Source organism: Balaenoptera ricei, chromosome 8, assembly GCF_028023285.1.
Source record: "Balaenoptera ricei isolate mBalRic1 chromosome 8, mBalRic1.hap2, whole genome shotgun sequence".
Lineage (NCBI taxonomy): Eukaryota > Metazoa > Chordata > Mammalia > Artiodactyla > Balaenopteridae > Balaenoptera > Balaenoptera ricei.
Genome location: NC_082646.1, coordinates 96,803,325 through 96,817,065, shown reverse-complemented (window position 1 = coordinate 96,817,065; position 13,741 = coordinate 96,803,325). Strand labels below are relative to the sequence as shown.

General features: G+C 41.0%; 1 protein-coding gene across 2 annotated transcripts in view; it reads right to left on the bottom strand.

The window, feature by feature from the left end:
* API5 (apoptosis inhibitor 5) overlaps positions 1-13,522 on the bottom strand; it is a 37,872-nt gene extending 24,350 nt beyond the window's left edge. Inside the window, exon 1 of one of the 2 annotated variants that reach the window (XM_059931415.1) lies at positions 13,311-13,522. In XM_059931415.1, coding sequence (XP_059787398.1) covers positions 13,311-13,379 — 69 coding nt within the window. In that variant the 5' untranslated portion in view covers positions 13,380-13,522. The remainder of the gene's footprint in view (positions 1-13,310) is intronic. The other variant, XM_059931414.1, reaches the window with a different exon arrangement.
* Between the last annotated feature and the right edge of the window lie 219 nt (positions 13,523-13,741).

The window sequence follows — 13,741 nt, the reverse complement described above, 5'->3', positions numbered from 1 at the left end:
GGACCACCAGGGAAGTCCCAAGGACATTAAAAAATAATCAGAAATAAAGTGCTCCATGTATCAAAGGGCTATGATCACAATTAGATCTTCTAAAGGTACACATTTTAATATAATCTGCATAATTACTAGATTACTTTAAAAGTTCATAGATTGACAACCTATCTAAAAACACAAATTCTAAAAATTAGTTCTAATAAACAAATTCCATCAAACTGATTAATGACAACTCCTTCTACTATCTTAAACATTAATACCACCCCCTAAATAACAGAAATTTCTGTGAATAAGGTTAGCTTCCTCATGAAATGCAGACACAAAATCAGTCTTCAGGAGTTACTACTTCAAAAGTGTATTATACACTTTTGGGCTTCCCTGATGGTGCACTGGTTAAGAATCCACCTGCCAATGCAGGAGACATGGATTCGAGCCCTGGGCCGAGAAGATCCCACATGCCGCAGAGCAACTAAGCTCGTGCACCACAACTACTGAGCCTGTGCTCTAGAGCCCACAAGCCACAACTACTGAGCCCACAAGCCACAACTACTGAAGCCCGCACGCCTAGAGCCCATGCTCTGCAACAAGAGAAGCCACAGCAATGAGAAGCCCACGCACCACAACGAAGAGCAGCCCCCACTTGCCGCAACTAGAGAAAGCCCACATGCAGCAACGAAGACCCAGTGCAGCCAAAAATAAATAAGTTTATATTAAAAAAAGTGTATTATACACTTTTTAGTGCAAAGGTTCGAAAAAATCATAGCTGACTTCTCTACCAATGTACACTCCTGTGGCTTGCTTCATAGCTTCTAGTAGACTTCATAAAATTGAAGTATTGAGCAGTCTGACATCCTTAGTTTTTGCAGAGTATCACAATCCAATTTCCTTTAACTCAAACTTCAGACTTTACTTATAAACCCCTTTGAATTGTCTAAAATTCACTGTCTAAAATTAAATGAAGGATCCCTGCTTAAAACAACCCATCCCCCTACCAAGGGGAAAAAAATGTGGAATAGAATAAAAAGGGATTATTAGCAACACTTACTGAAAGCCTGCATGGAACTGTGGAATGCCTTCTGTACGTGCCTCACAATAATCCTGAGTTAGGTGTTACTATCCTTGTTTTTCAGATGAGAAAACCAAGGCTTAGAGAAGTGAAATAATTTGTACAGAACCACATATAGTTAGTTAAGTAGCAGACCCAGGACCTGAACATAGTTCTGATGGGCTTTTAAGTCAAGATCTGTGCCTAATACCAAGCTTCTTTAATTGGAATCTTTCAAATTAGTGTCCTGAGATCTTAATTAACAAAGGAGGAGAGAAAGAAAAGCTTGCCAGATCGAAGATTGTCAAAGGTAAAATTTGAGTCCTAAATACAGTCACCACACAGCCATATAAATTGAAATGTAGTATACTAAACAGCAAGACCTTTGGAAAGTTAAGACATTTTAACATAGTCATAATAGAAATCAAAGTTTTTACCATTAATAGGCATCAGTTCTATCAAATAATTTCACAGACATTACTAATAGACTTCAACTAATTATCCTTTATGAAATGCAAAATAAAATTATATTCTTCCTTGCCAGCTTTTTGAATTATTTGTCTTTTAACTGTAGTACAGGGACAGGACTTTTTAACAGAAATCTCCCTAAAGTAATTACTACCTCTGCTTTTCAAAGTAGGAAACAAGATATAAGTGATATTTGCAGTGATCATAGTGATTTAGTAACAGGTAGGAATGTAACCATAAGAAAATGTTTCAAATACTACACAGCACTGTGTATCTTTGTTTTTCCAACAGTTGTATTTATATTTTAGCGGGATAAATTAATGATCCTAATAAGAAGCTTTAATTGTAAATGCTTTTAATGGATTTCTAAAGCTGTGTATTTGTGTGATTTTAATTTCTAATTAAAGGAGGAAACTCTAAAGAAATCTCTAAGATATTTTCAAGTAAAAAAGTCAGTTACAATTTGATCCACATTTGGCAGACACATTCTAAAAGTAAAACCTTGCAATTATGATTGTCAAATCACAACCGATATGCATAAGTGGTCACTGACGTGCCGGGTAAGCCACGTTTGGGTCCAGGATGCAGCCTTTATGAAATAAAGCATTATTTTAGAGAAGAAAGGGTGTAGTTTCAACAAATTTCTCTAGTATGACATAAAAAGAAAATGGATAAGCTAAGCTATACTACTTCCTTCCTCAGGCTCAATTAATAAACATAGTTTGAATTTAATACAAGTGTTAAACTGTTAACACTTCTACATTATTTTTGAGTGATTATGAACTTGGTTGGTCTGTGATTTTAGCTTAAGCATACCAAAAAAAGTACCAAAAGAATGCTATTTCATGAAATATAAGTCAGTAAAGCTTATACTCTTCCACACTTAGGAGCCAATATACTCCTGCGTAAGAGAACATAGAAGGAAGGAGGAGCTTCAAGATGGCGGAAGAGTAAGATGCGGAGATCACCTTCCTCCCCAGAAATACATCAGAAATACATCTACATGTGGAACTGCTCCTACAGAACACCCACTGAACACTGGCAGAAGACCTCAGACCTCCCAAAAGGCAAGAAACTCCCCATGTACCTGGGTAGGGCAAAAGAAAAAAGAAACAACAGAGACAAAAGAATAGGGACGGGACCTGCACCAGTGGGAGGGAGCTGTGAAGGAGGAAAGGTTTCCACACACTAGGAAGCCCCTTCGCGGGTGGAGACTGCGGGTGGCGGAGGGGGTAAGCTTTGGAGCCACAGGGGAGAGCGCAGCAACAGGGTGCGGCGGGCAAAGCAGAGAGATTCCCACACGGAGGATCGGTGCCGACCAGCACTCACCAGCCCGAGAGGCTTGTCTGCTCACCCGCCGGGATGGGCGGGACTGGGAGCTGAGGCTCGGGCTTCAGAGGTCAGATCCCAGGGAGAGGACTGGGGTTGGCAGCGTGAACACAGCCTGAAGGGGCTAGTGCGCCACAGCTAATCGGGAGGGAGTCCAGGAAAAAGTCTGGAGCTGCCGAAGAGGCTAGAGACTTTTTCTTGCCTCTTTGTTTCCTGGTGCGCAAAGAGAGGGGATTAAGAGTGCTGCTTAAAGGAGCTCCAGAGACAGGCGCGAGCCGCAGCTATCAGCGCAGACCCCAGAGATGGGCATGAGACACTAAGGCTGCTGCTGCCGCCACCAAGAAGCCTGTGTGCAAGCACAGGTCACTCTCCACACCTCCCCTCCCCAGAGCCTGTGCAGCCCACCACTGCCAGGGGCCCGTGATCCAGGGACAACTTCCCCGGGAGAACACACGGCAAACCTCAGGCTGGTGCAACGTCACGCTGGCCTCTGCCACCGCAGGCTGCCCTGAACTCCGTACCCCTCCCTCCCACCGGCCTGAGTGAGCCAGAGCCCCTGAATCAGCTGTTCCTGTCTGGGCAGAAAGAGACGCCCTCAGGCGACCTACATGCAGAGGCAGGGCCAAATCCAAAGCTGAACCCCAGGAGCTGTGCGAACAAAGAAGAGAAAGGGAAGTTTCTCCCAGCAGCCTCAGGAGCAGCGCGGACTAAATCTCCACAGTCAACTTGATGTACCCTGCATCTGTGGAATACCTGAATAGACAACGAATCATCCCAAATTGAGGAAGTGGACTTTGGGAGCAACAATATATATATTTTTTTCCCTCTTTCTTTTTTTGTGAGTGTGTATGTGTATGCTTCTGTGTGTGATTTTGTCTGTATAGCTTTGCTTTTACCATTTGTCCTAGGGTTCTGTCTGTCCGTTTTTTGTGGGTTTTTTTTAGTATAGTTTTTAGTGCTTGTTATCATTTGTGAATTTGTTTTTTCGTTTGGTTGCTCTCTTCTTCCTTTATTACTTAAAAAAAATTTTTTTAATGATTACTTTTGATTTTAATAACTTTATTTTATTTTATCTTATCTTCTTCTTTTTTTTCCCTCCCTTTTATTCTGAGCCGTGAGGATGTAAGGCTCTTGGTGCTCCAGCCAGGCGGCAGGGCTGTGCCTCTGAGATGGGACAGCCAAGTTCAGGACATTGGTCCACAAGAGACCTCCCAGCTCCATGTAATATCAAATGGCGAAAATCTCCCAGAGATCTCCATCTCAATGCCAAGACCCAGCTCCACGCAACAACCAGCAAGCTCCAGTGCTGGACAGCCTATGCCAAACAACTAGCAAGACAGGAACACAAGCCCATCCATTAGCAGAGAGGCTGCCTAAAATCATAATAAGGCCACAGAAAACCCAAAACACACCAGCAGACATGCACCTGCCCACCAGAAAGACAAGATCCAGCCTCATCCACCAGAACACAGGCACGAGTCCCCTCCACCAGGAAGCATACACAACCCAGTGAACCAAACTTAACCACTGGGGGCAGATACCAAAAACAACAGGAACTACGAACCTGCAGTCTGTGCAAAGGAGACCCCAAACACAGTAAGTTAAGCAAAATGAGAAGACAGAGAAACACACAGCAGATGACGGAGCAAGGTAAAAACCCACCAGAACAAACAAATGAAGAGGAAATAGGCAGTCTACCTGAAAAAGAATTCAGAATAATGATAGTAAAGATGATCCAAAATCTTGGAAATAGAATGGAGAAAATACAAGAAACGTTTAACAAGGACCTAGAAGAACTAAAGAGCAAACAAACAGTGATGTACAACACAATAAATGAAATTAAAAATTCTCTAGAAGGGATCAATATCAGAATAACTGAGGCAGAAGAACGGATAAGTGACCTGGAAGATAAAATAGTGGAAATAACTACTGCAGAGCAGAATAAAGAAAAAAAATGAAAAGAATTGAGGACAGTCTCAGAGACCTCTGGGAGACCATTAAACACACCAACATTCAAATTATAAGGGTCCCAGAAGAAGAGAAAAACAAAGGGACAGAGAAAATATTTGAAAACATTATAGTTGAAAACTTCCCTAATATGGGAAAGGAAATAGTTAATCAAGTACAGGAAGCACAGAGAGTCCCATACAGGATAAATCCAAGGAGAAACACGCCAAGACACATATTAATCAAACTATCAAAAATTAAATACAAAGAAAAAATATTAAAAGCAGCAAGGGAAAAACAACAAATAACATACAAGGGAATCCCCATAAAGTTAAGAGCTGATCTTTCAGCAGAAACTCTCCAAGCCATTAGGGAGTGGCAGGACATATTTAAACTGATGAAGGGGAAAAACCTACAACCAAGGTCACTCTACCCAGCAAGGATCTCATTCAGATTTGATGGAGAAATTAAAACTTTTACAGACAAGCAAAAGCTAAGAGAATTCAGCACCACCAAACCAGCTCTACAACAAATGCTAAAGGAATTTCTCTAGGCAGGAAACACAACAGAAGGAAAAGACTTACAATAACAAACCCAAAACAATTAAGAATATGGTAATAGGAACATACATATTGATAATTACCTTAAATGTAAATGGATTAAATACACCAACCAAAAGACACAGACTGCCTGAATGGATACAAAAACAAGACCTGTCTATATGCTGTCTACAAGAGACCCACTTCAGACCTAGGGACACATACAGACTGAAAGTGAGGGGATGGAAAAAGATATTCCATGCAAACGGAAATCAAAAGAAAGCTGGAGTAGCAATTCTCATATCAGACAAAATAGACTTTAAAACAAAGACTATTACAAGAGAGAAAGAAGGACACTACATAATGATCAAGGGATCAATCCAAGAAGAATATGTAACAGTTGTAAATATTTATGCACCCAACATAGGAGCACCTCAATACATAAGGCAAATACTAACAGCCATAAAAGGGGAAATCGACAGTAACACAATCAGTGTAGGGGACTTTAACACCCCACTTTCACCAATGGATAGATTCAAAATGAAAATAAAGAAAGAAACACAAGCTTTAAATGATACATTAAACAAGATGGACTTAATTGATATTTAAAGGACATTCCATCCAAAAGCAACAGAATACACTTTCTTCTCAAGTGTTCATGGAACATTCTCCAGGATAGATCATATCTTGGGTCACAAATCAAGCCATGGTAAATTTAAGAAAACTGAAGTCGTATCAAGTATCTTTTCTGACCACAACGCTATGAGACTAGATGTCAATTACAGGAAAAAAATCTGTAAAAAATACAAACACATGGAGGCTAAACAATAAACTACTTAATAACCAAGAGATCACTGAAGAAATCAAAGAGGAGATAAAAAAATACCTAGAAACAAATGACACTGAAAACACGATGACCCAAAACCTATGGGATGCAGCAAAAGCAATTCTAAGAGGGAAGTTTATAGCAATACAATCCTACCTTAAGAAACAACAAACATCTCAAATAAACAACCTAACCTTACACCTAAAGCAATTAAAGAAAGAAGAACAAAAAAGTCCCAAACTTAGCAGAAGAAAAGAAATCATAAAGATCAGATCAGAAATAAATGGAAAAGAAATAAAGGAAACAACAGCAAAGATCAATAAAACTAAAAGCTGGTTCTTTGAGAAGATAAACAAAATTGACAAACCGTTAGCCAGACGCATCAAGAAAAACAGGGAGGGCTTCCCTGGTGGCGCAGTGGTTGAGAATCTGCCTGCCAATGCAGGGGACACGGGTTCGAGCCCTGGTCTGGGAAGATCCCACATGCCACGGAGCAACTGGGCCCGTGAGCCACAATTACTGAGCCTGCGCGTCTGGAGCCTGTGCTCCGCAACAAGAGAGGCCGCGATGGTGAGAGGCCCGCGCACCGCGATGAAGAGTGGTCCCCACTTGCCGCAACTAGAGAAAGCCCTCGCACAGAAACGAAGACTCAACACAGTCATAAATAAATAAATAAAAGAACGTGAATTTCTTTAAAAAAAAAAAAAAAAAAGAAAAACAGGGAGAAGACTCAAATCAATAGAATTAGAAATGAAAAAAGAGAAGTAACAACTGACACGGCAGAAATACAAAGGATCATGAGATATTACTACAAGCAACTATATGCCAATAAAATGGACAACCTGGAAGAAATGGACAAATTCTTAGAAATGCACAACCTTCCAAGACTGAACCAGGAAGAAACAGAAAATATGAACAGACCAATCACAAGCACTGAAATTGAAACTGTGATTAAAAATCTTCCAACAAACAAAAGCCCAGGACCAGATGGCTTCACAGGCAAATTCTATCAAACATTTAGAGAAGAGCTAACACCTATCCTTCTCAAACTCTTCCAAAATATAGCAGAGGCAGGAACACTCTCAAACTCATTCTACGAGGCCACCATCACCCTGATACCAAAACCAGACAAAGATGTCACAAAGAAAGAAAACTACAGGCCAATATCACGGATGAACATAGATGCAAAAATCATCAATACTGGCAAACAGAATCCAACAGCACATTAAAAGGATCATACACCATGATCAAGTGGGGTTTATCCCAGGAATGCAAGGATTCTTCAATATACGCAAATCAATCAATGTGATACACCATATTAACAAATTGAAGGAGAAAAACCATATGATCATCTCAATAGATGCAGAGAAAGCTTTCAACAAAATTCAACACCCATTTATGATAAAAACCCTCCAGAAAGTAGGCATAGAGGGAACTTACCTCAACATAATAAAGGCCATATATGACAAACCCACACTAACATCATCCTCAATGGTGAAAAACTGAAACCATTTCCACTAAGATCAGGAACAAGACAAGGTCACCCACTCTCACCACTATTATTCAACATAGTTTTGGAACTTTTAGCCACAGCAATCAGAGAAGAAAAAGAAATAAAAGGAATCCAAATCGGAAAAGAAGAAGTAAAACTGTCACTGTTTGCAGATGACATGATACTATACATAGAGAATACTAAAGATGCTACCAGAAAACTACTAGAGCTAATCAATGAATTTGGTAAAGTAGCAGGATACAAAATTAATGCACAGAAATCTCTTGCATTCCTATACACTAATGATGAAAAATCTGAAAGTGAAATTAAGGAAACACTCCCATTTACCATTGCAACAAAAAGAATAAATCCCTAGGAGTAAACCTACGTAAGGAGACAAAAGACCTGTATGCAGAAAACTATAAGACACTGATGAAAGAAATTAAAGATGATACAAATAGATGGCGAGATATACCATGTTCTTGGATTGGAAGAATCAACATTGTGAAAATGACTATACTACCCAAAGCAATCTACAGATTCAATGCAATCCCTATCAAACTACCAATGGCATTTTTCACAGAACTAGAACAAAAAATCTCACAATTTGTAAGGAAACACAAAGACCCCGAATAGCCAAAGCAATCTTGAGAAAGAAAAATGGAGCTGGAGGAATCAGGCTCCTGGACTTCAGACTATACTACAAAGCTACAGTAATCAAGACAGTATGGTACTGGCACAAAAACAGAAATACAGAATAATGGAACAGGATAGAAAGCCCAGAGATAAACCCACACACATATGGTCCCCTTATCTTTGAAAAGGAGACAAGAATATCCAGTGGAGAAAAAACAGCCTCTTCTATAAGTGGTGCTGGGAAAACTGGACAGCTACATGTAAAACAATGAAATTAGAACACTCCCTAACACCATACACAAAAATAAACTCAAAATGGATTAAAGACCTAAATGTAAGGCCAGACACTATCAAACTCTTAGAGGAAAACATATGCAGAACACTCTATGACATAAATCACAGCAAGATCCTCTTTGACCCATCTCCTACAGAAATGGAAATAAAAACAAATGGGACCTAATGAAAGTTAAAAGCTTTTGCACAGCAAAGGAAACCATAAACAAGACGAAAAGACAACCCTCAGCATGGGAGAAAATATTTGCAAATGAAGCAACTGAGAAAGGATCATCTCCAAAATTTACAAGCAGCTCATGCAGCTCAACATCAAAAAAACACACAACCCAATCCAAAAATGGGAGGAAGACCTAAACAGATATTTCTCCAAAGAAGATATACAGATTGCCAACACACACATGAAAGAATGCTCAACATCACTAATCATGAGAGAAATGCAAATCAAAACTGCAATGAGGTATCACCTCACACCAGTCAGAATGGCCATCATCAAAAAATCTACAAACAATAATGCTGGAGAGGGTGTGGAGAAAAGAGAACCCTCTTGCACTGTTGGTGGGAATGTAAATTGATACAGCCACTATGGAGAACAGTATGGAGGTTCCTTAAAAAACTAACAATAGAACTACCATACGACCCAGCAGTCCCACTACTGGGCATATACCCTGAGAAAACCGTAATTCAAAAAAAGAGTCATGTACCGCAATGTTCACTGCAGCTCTATTTACAATAGCCAGGACATGGAAGCAACCTAAGTGTCCATCAACAGATGAATGGATAAAGAAGATGTGGCACATATATACAATGGAATATTACTCAGCCATAAAAAGAAACAAAATTGAGTTATTTGTAGTGAGGTGGATGGACCCAGGGTGTGTCATACAGAGTGAAGTTAGAAAGAGAAAAACAAATACCGTATGCTAACACATATATATGGAATCTGAGAAAAAAAAAAAAAGGTCATGAAGAACCTAGGGGCAAGATGGGAATAAAGACGCAGACCTACTAGAGAATGGACTTGAGGATATGGGGAGGGGGAAGGGTAAGCTGGGACAAAGTGAGAGAGTGGCAGGGACATATATACACTACCAAATGTAAAATAGCTAGTGGGGAGTAGCCGCATAGCACAGGGAGATCAGCTTGGTGACCACCTAGAGGGGTGGGATAGGGAGGGTGGGAGGGAGGGAGACGCAAGAGGGAAGAGATATGGGGATATATGTATATGTATAACTGATTCACTTTGTTATAAAACAGAAACTAATACACCACTGTAAAGCAATTATACTCCAATAAAGATGTTAAAAAAAAAAAAGACACAGGAGAAATCCACGTTTAGGCATTATATTGATAGAATCTTAGATCAGCCTAATTGTCAAAATTCCTTAATATTTTTGACTACATAAGATAAAATTAAATATTTACATTTTAAAATTACGTACATTCATAAAAATTTGAGACAAAATTTAAGTTAATGGTGGGCCACGGCTTGCTCTATTATGGCCTGTTGGGAGCCCTGCGTAGAGCACAGTGGAAAAGGGGGTTAGGGAGGTATAAGAACACACAGCAAAGGAAGGAGACTTGACTAAGGAGTAGCAGAGGCAGAGTGGGGGAAAGGGAGACTGAATAAGTAGGTGGAACACAGGAGCTACAAGAGGAAAGGTGACAGAGGGACTGGAAGGTTTTGAGGTATTAAACAATGCTTCACTTAGAATTTATGACCTGCTATTTGCTTATTAGAAAATACATGCTTGTGGTTTAAATATATGTGTGTGTGCATGTGTATGTATAAAGTTCCTTTCTTCATTCAAAAGAGATAATCCTTGAAAACAAGGGTTTTGTGTATTTATGTACATGTCTGTTTCTTCTTTGAATATATTTCTTCAAATATCTACTGAAGGGCAGGGTATAATACAAGGAGAGAAAGAAAAAAAAAAATAAAAGAATTTAAGCCTTAACCTTTACAATTAAGCAAGGGAATAAGAAATTTAGTAAGGGAGTAAGACTTCACAATTTAGTAAGATTTCACAATTTAGTAAGGGAATAAGAAAAGTCCTCACATGAAATAAAATACAAACTTGAAGTTCTATAAATGAATGCACAGTGCCAAGGAGGTTCCAAAAGAGAAAGATCTGGTCTGTTTGAGGCAAGGCAGCTGATAAAACCTCGGAGGACTTGTGTTTTCCTGATATATTTAGAGAGCACACTCTAAAAGGAGTACCGACAGTAGCAGAGAGGGCACTCCCCTCAGTGGTGGCTCCGTGAGCAGCAACTGCGGTACTCACCTCTTTTAAAAAGGGTGAAAATCAAAATAAAGTTAGAAGGAAGTTCTACACTAAGAAACTCAAATATGGTTTCAAAGTGTCCAGATAGGTACCTGCCAGGAAATTTAAAGTCTTGACTGTAAATCTTACAAGGTGACATGAAAATCTGGCTGTGCTACACTAAGAATGTAAATATTTTTTTCTCTCCTTAAAAAAACGTGAATGGTGTCCCTTCCGTTAAGTTGGCTCTTGCTTTTGTTAATTAAATTCACATGCAGTATCTTGAAGCTCAATACACCTTTTTGGGTGAGCAGTTTTAGGAATTTTCTCTAAAAGGAAAGAAGTATTACACAATAGAGCAGAATTAGTTGGCATTACGGTTTAGTCCAGCTTCAGTTTTCCCAGAATTCACTATTTGAGGCTGAGCAAATCACAACATTTCATCACCCAAAGATCTTTTTTCCTTATTTAGTTGCTTGACAGTTGTCATTACAGTGTTATGAAGGTACTGATCTCCCATCACCTAAGGGAACCGTGCTAAAATTTTACTGCCCAGCACAGAGTCTGGTACATGGTAGGCACTCAAAAAAATATACTGAATAAATGAAATTGTGGGTCCTCATGAAAGTCTGCATGAAAGGGTCCCTCATGTTTTTCACAAAATTCTGTCTCCTAAGCACTCTTCCTAAATTAAAAGCAGATTTTTGCCTTGAAAAACACTACTGACCTCTTGAGGCAGAACTCTCAATCTAAACTGGTATTTATAATTAAAGACAACATAAGAGGGAAATGCGAGCAACTCTCCATTATTCATAGAATATAAAAACTCTAGTTTGGCTTCTATTTGCTCTAACATACTGTAAGTAGGTGGCTGTCAACCTTTATCCTACTCCAGCAAAAAATGAGGGTGGGGTTATGGGACAGCACTCTGTATACAGTTTCAAAGGTTCCCTAGAAGATTCCTGAATCACCTCTTTGGGAGAGCACCATATAAAAACTGACTTGAGAATCACTGTTGTACCTTTTATTCCATCCCCTCTGCTGATGTGCAACAAAGTCAATTTTAGGGAGAACAATTGACTACAATCTCCCCCAACTCAGTCATAATGAATGAGACTATCTTCACTACTAGTTCTCTCTAGGAACAAAGACAACAAACTCAAACTGAGTGACCATAAGTTTTTCCCACCTTGCCTTAATCGGCAGAAAATGTCTCCTTCACAGCCAACTTAACACACACACCCTATGTACATCTACAACAGACTATCAGTATATATTTCTCATTGATGATGTCAAAATTTCCTACTAAAATGGAAACGTGCAGGGAAGGAACACCAACTGATACCTGAAAATGGTATATTCACAATTCTAGATTAAGCTAAAATAAGGTCCCAACATCAAAATTTTTTTTTTGTTCGGCTCAGAAAGGTTCTACCTGAATGTCTGGAAGAGGGGATGGGAGAAGTAAGGCCACAGCTTTGCTAATGTTATCAGACTCTAGGATCTCCCACTCACTACTCCAAGAGATGGGTAAGCAGAAGAATCCCTTGACGTTCTAGGCACTGAAAAGATACAGCATGGGATTTCCAGCAACAATGATCAAGATTACCGCGGGGAGAGCCTGGTTCTTTTCCCAAGAAAACACACAACCACTTGTCAACTCCTCAACTTCAAAGGACTCCAGTACTTGAAAACTCACAAAGAAGCAATGGCTTGTACAGCCAATTCAACACTGCTGAACACCTGCCAGACAACTCTATTTAAAGCTGCACTCTTCCCCAACCTCCCCACGGCCCTGTTATATTTTCTTCACAACACTCTTCATTGGGGGGAGGGGGAAAAGCATCTCTCTTTCTTATTTATCACTAGTCTCCCTCACTAAAGGTGCTTTCTGGGAGAGCATGTGTTTTTCTGTCTCGCACCTCCAGTGCCCGGCGCAGAGCCTGGTCCATGACAGGCGCTCAAAAAATGTACTGAATAATGAAATCATAAGCCCTCGTTAAAGTCTGGACGAAAGGGCCTTTCTGTATTTCACAAACTTCTGTCTCTCAAACTCTCTTCCTAAATTAATTGCAGATTTTTACCTCAAGAAAGACATTTTTGATCTCTCGAGGACTCTCAATCTAATCTTCCAAGGGACTGAGCGCCACCGAAAAGGAGAAAAACTTCAGTGGAATTTGGAGGACAAGGCTCGGAAAGAGACTGAACGGGGCGGGGAGGCGGGGGGTGCTGAAGAGGCTGTTAGGAAACGCCACGGTGAGAAAAGGCTAATCAAGGGAGGCAGAGGAGCCTGGAACCCGGGGACCGCGCTCTCCCTGGTGAAGCCCGAGTCTGCACTCCCGGCGAGGGGCCCACCCCGACGAAACAGCCGGGGCGGCTGGGAGCCCGCGGGAGGGCGAAGCAGTAGCCCGCGCCGGCCCGGGGAGCGCTTTCGAAAGGCCGCAGAGCGCCGGGCCCCGCAGGCCGCTAGGGAACTCACTTGGCCCACTTGCTCCGTGGCATCAGCTAAGATGCCATAGTTGCGGTAAAGCTCCTCTACGGTCGGCATGGTGAACGACAAGCCCAGGGCCCGCTCCTGCTGTCGTCGTCGCCGGCGCCACCGCCGCCTCTGAAGTTCTCCAAGCCTGCAACCCGCACTGTTACGGCTCCAGCTGCCGCCAGTGCAGCCGCCAGTCACCGCGCACGGGACAGCTCCTCCCCCAACGTCCACGTAAAGACGTGCGCGTCGGGAGCGGCCTTCATTGACTGCCAATGCGCCACCTGGTGTTTATTGCCCTCTAGCGGTGGGAGGTGCAAAAAGCGGCAAGGACGATTGAATTAGCTCATGCTTTTTTTTTTGGAAGTACTGTGCCTGGCTAGGAGCTCTTGGTGCGGGTTGGAGGAAAATACAAAGCTAATGCGTTTCTGCCT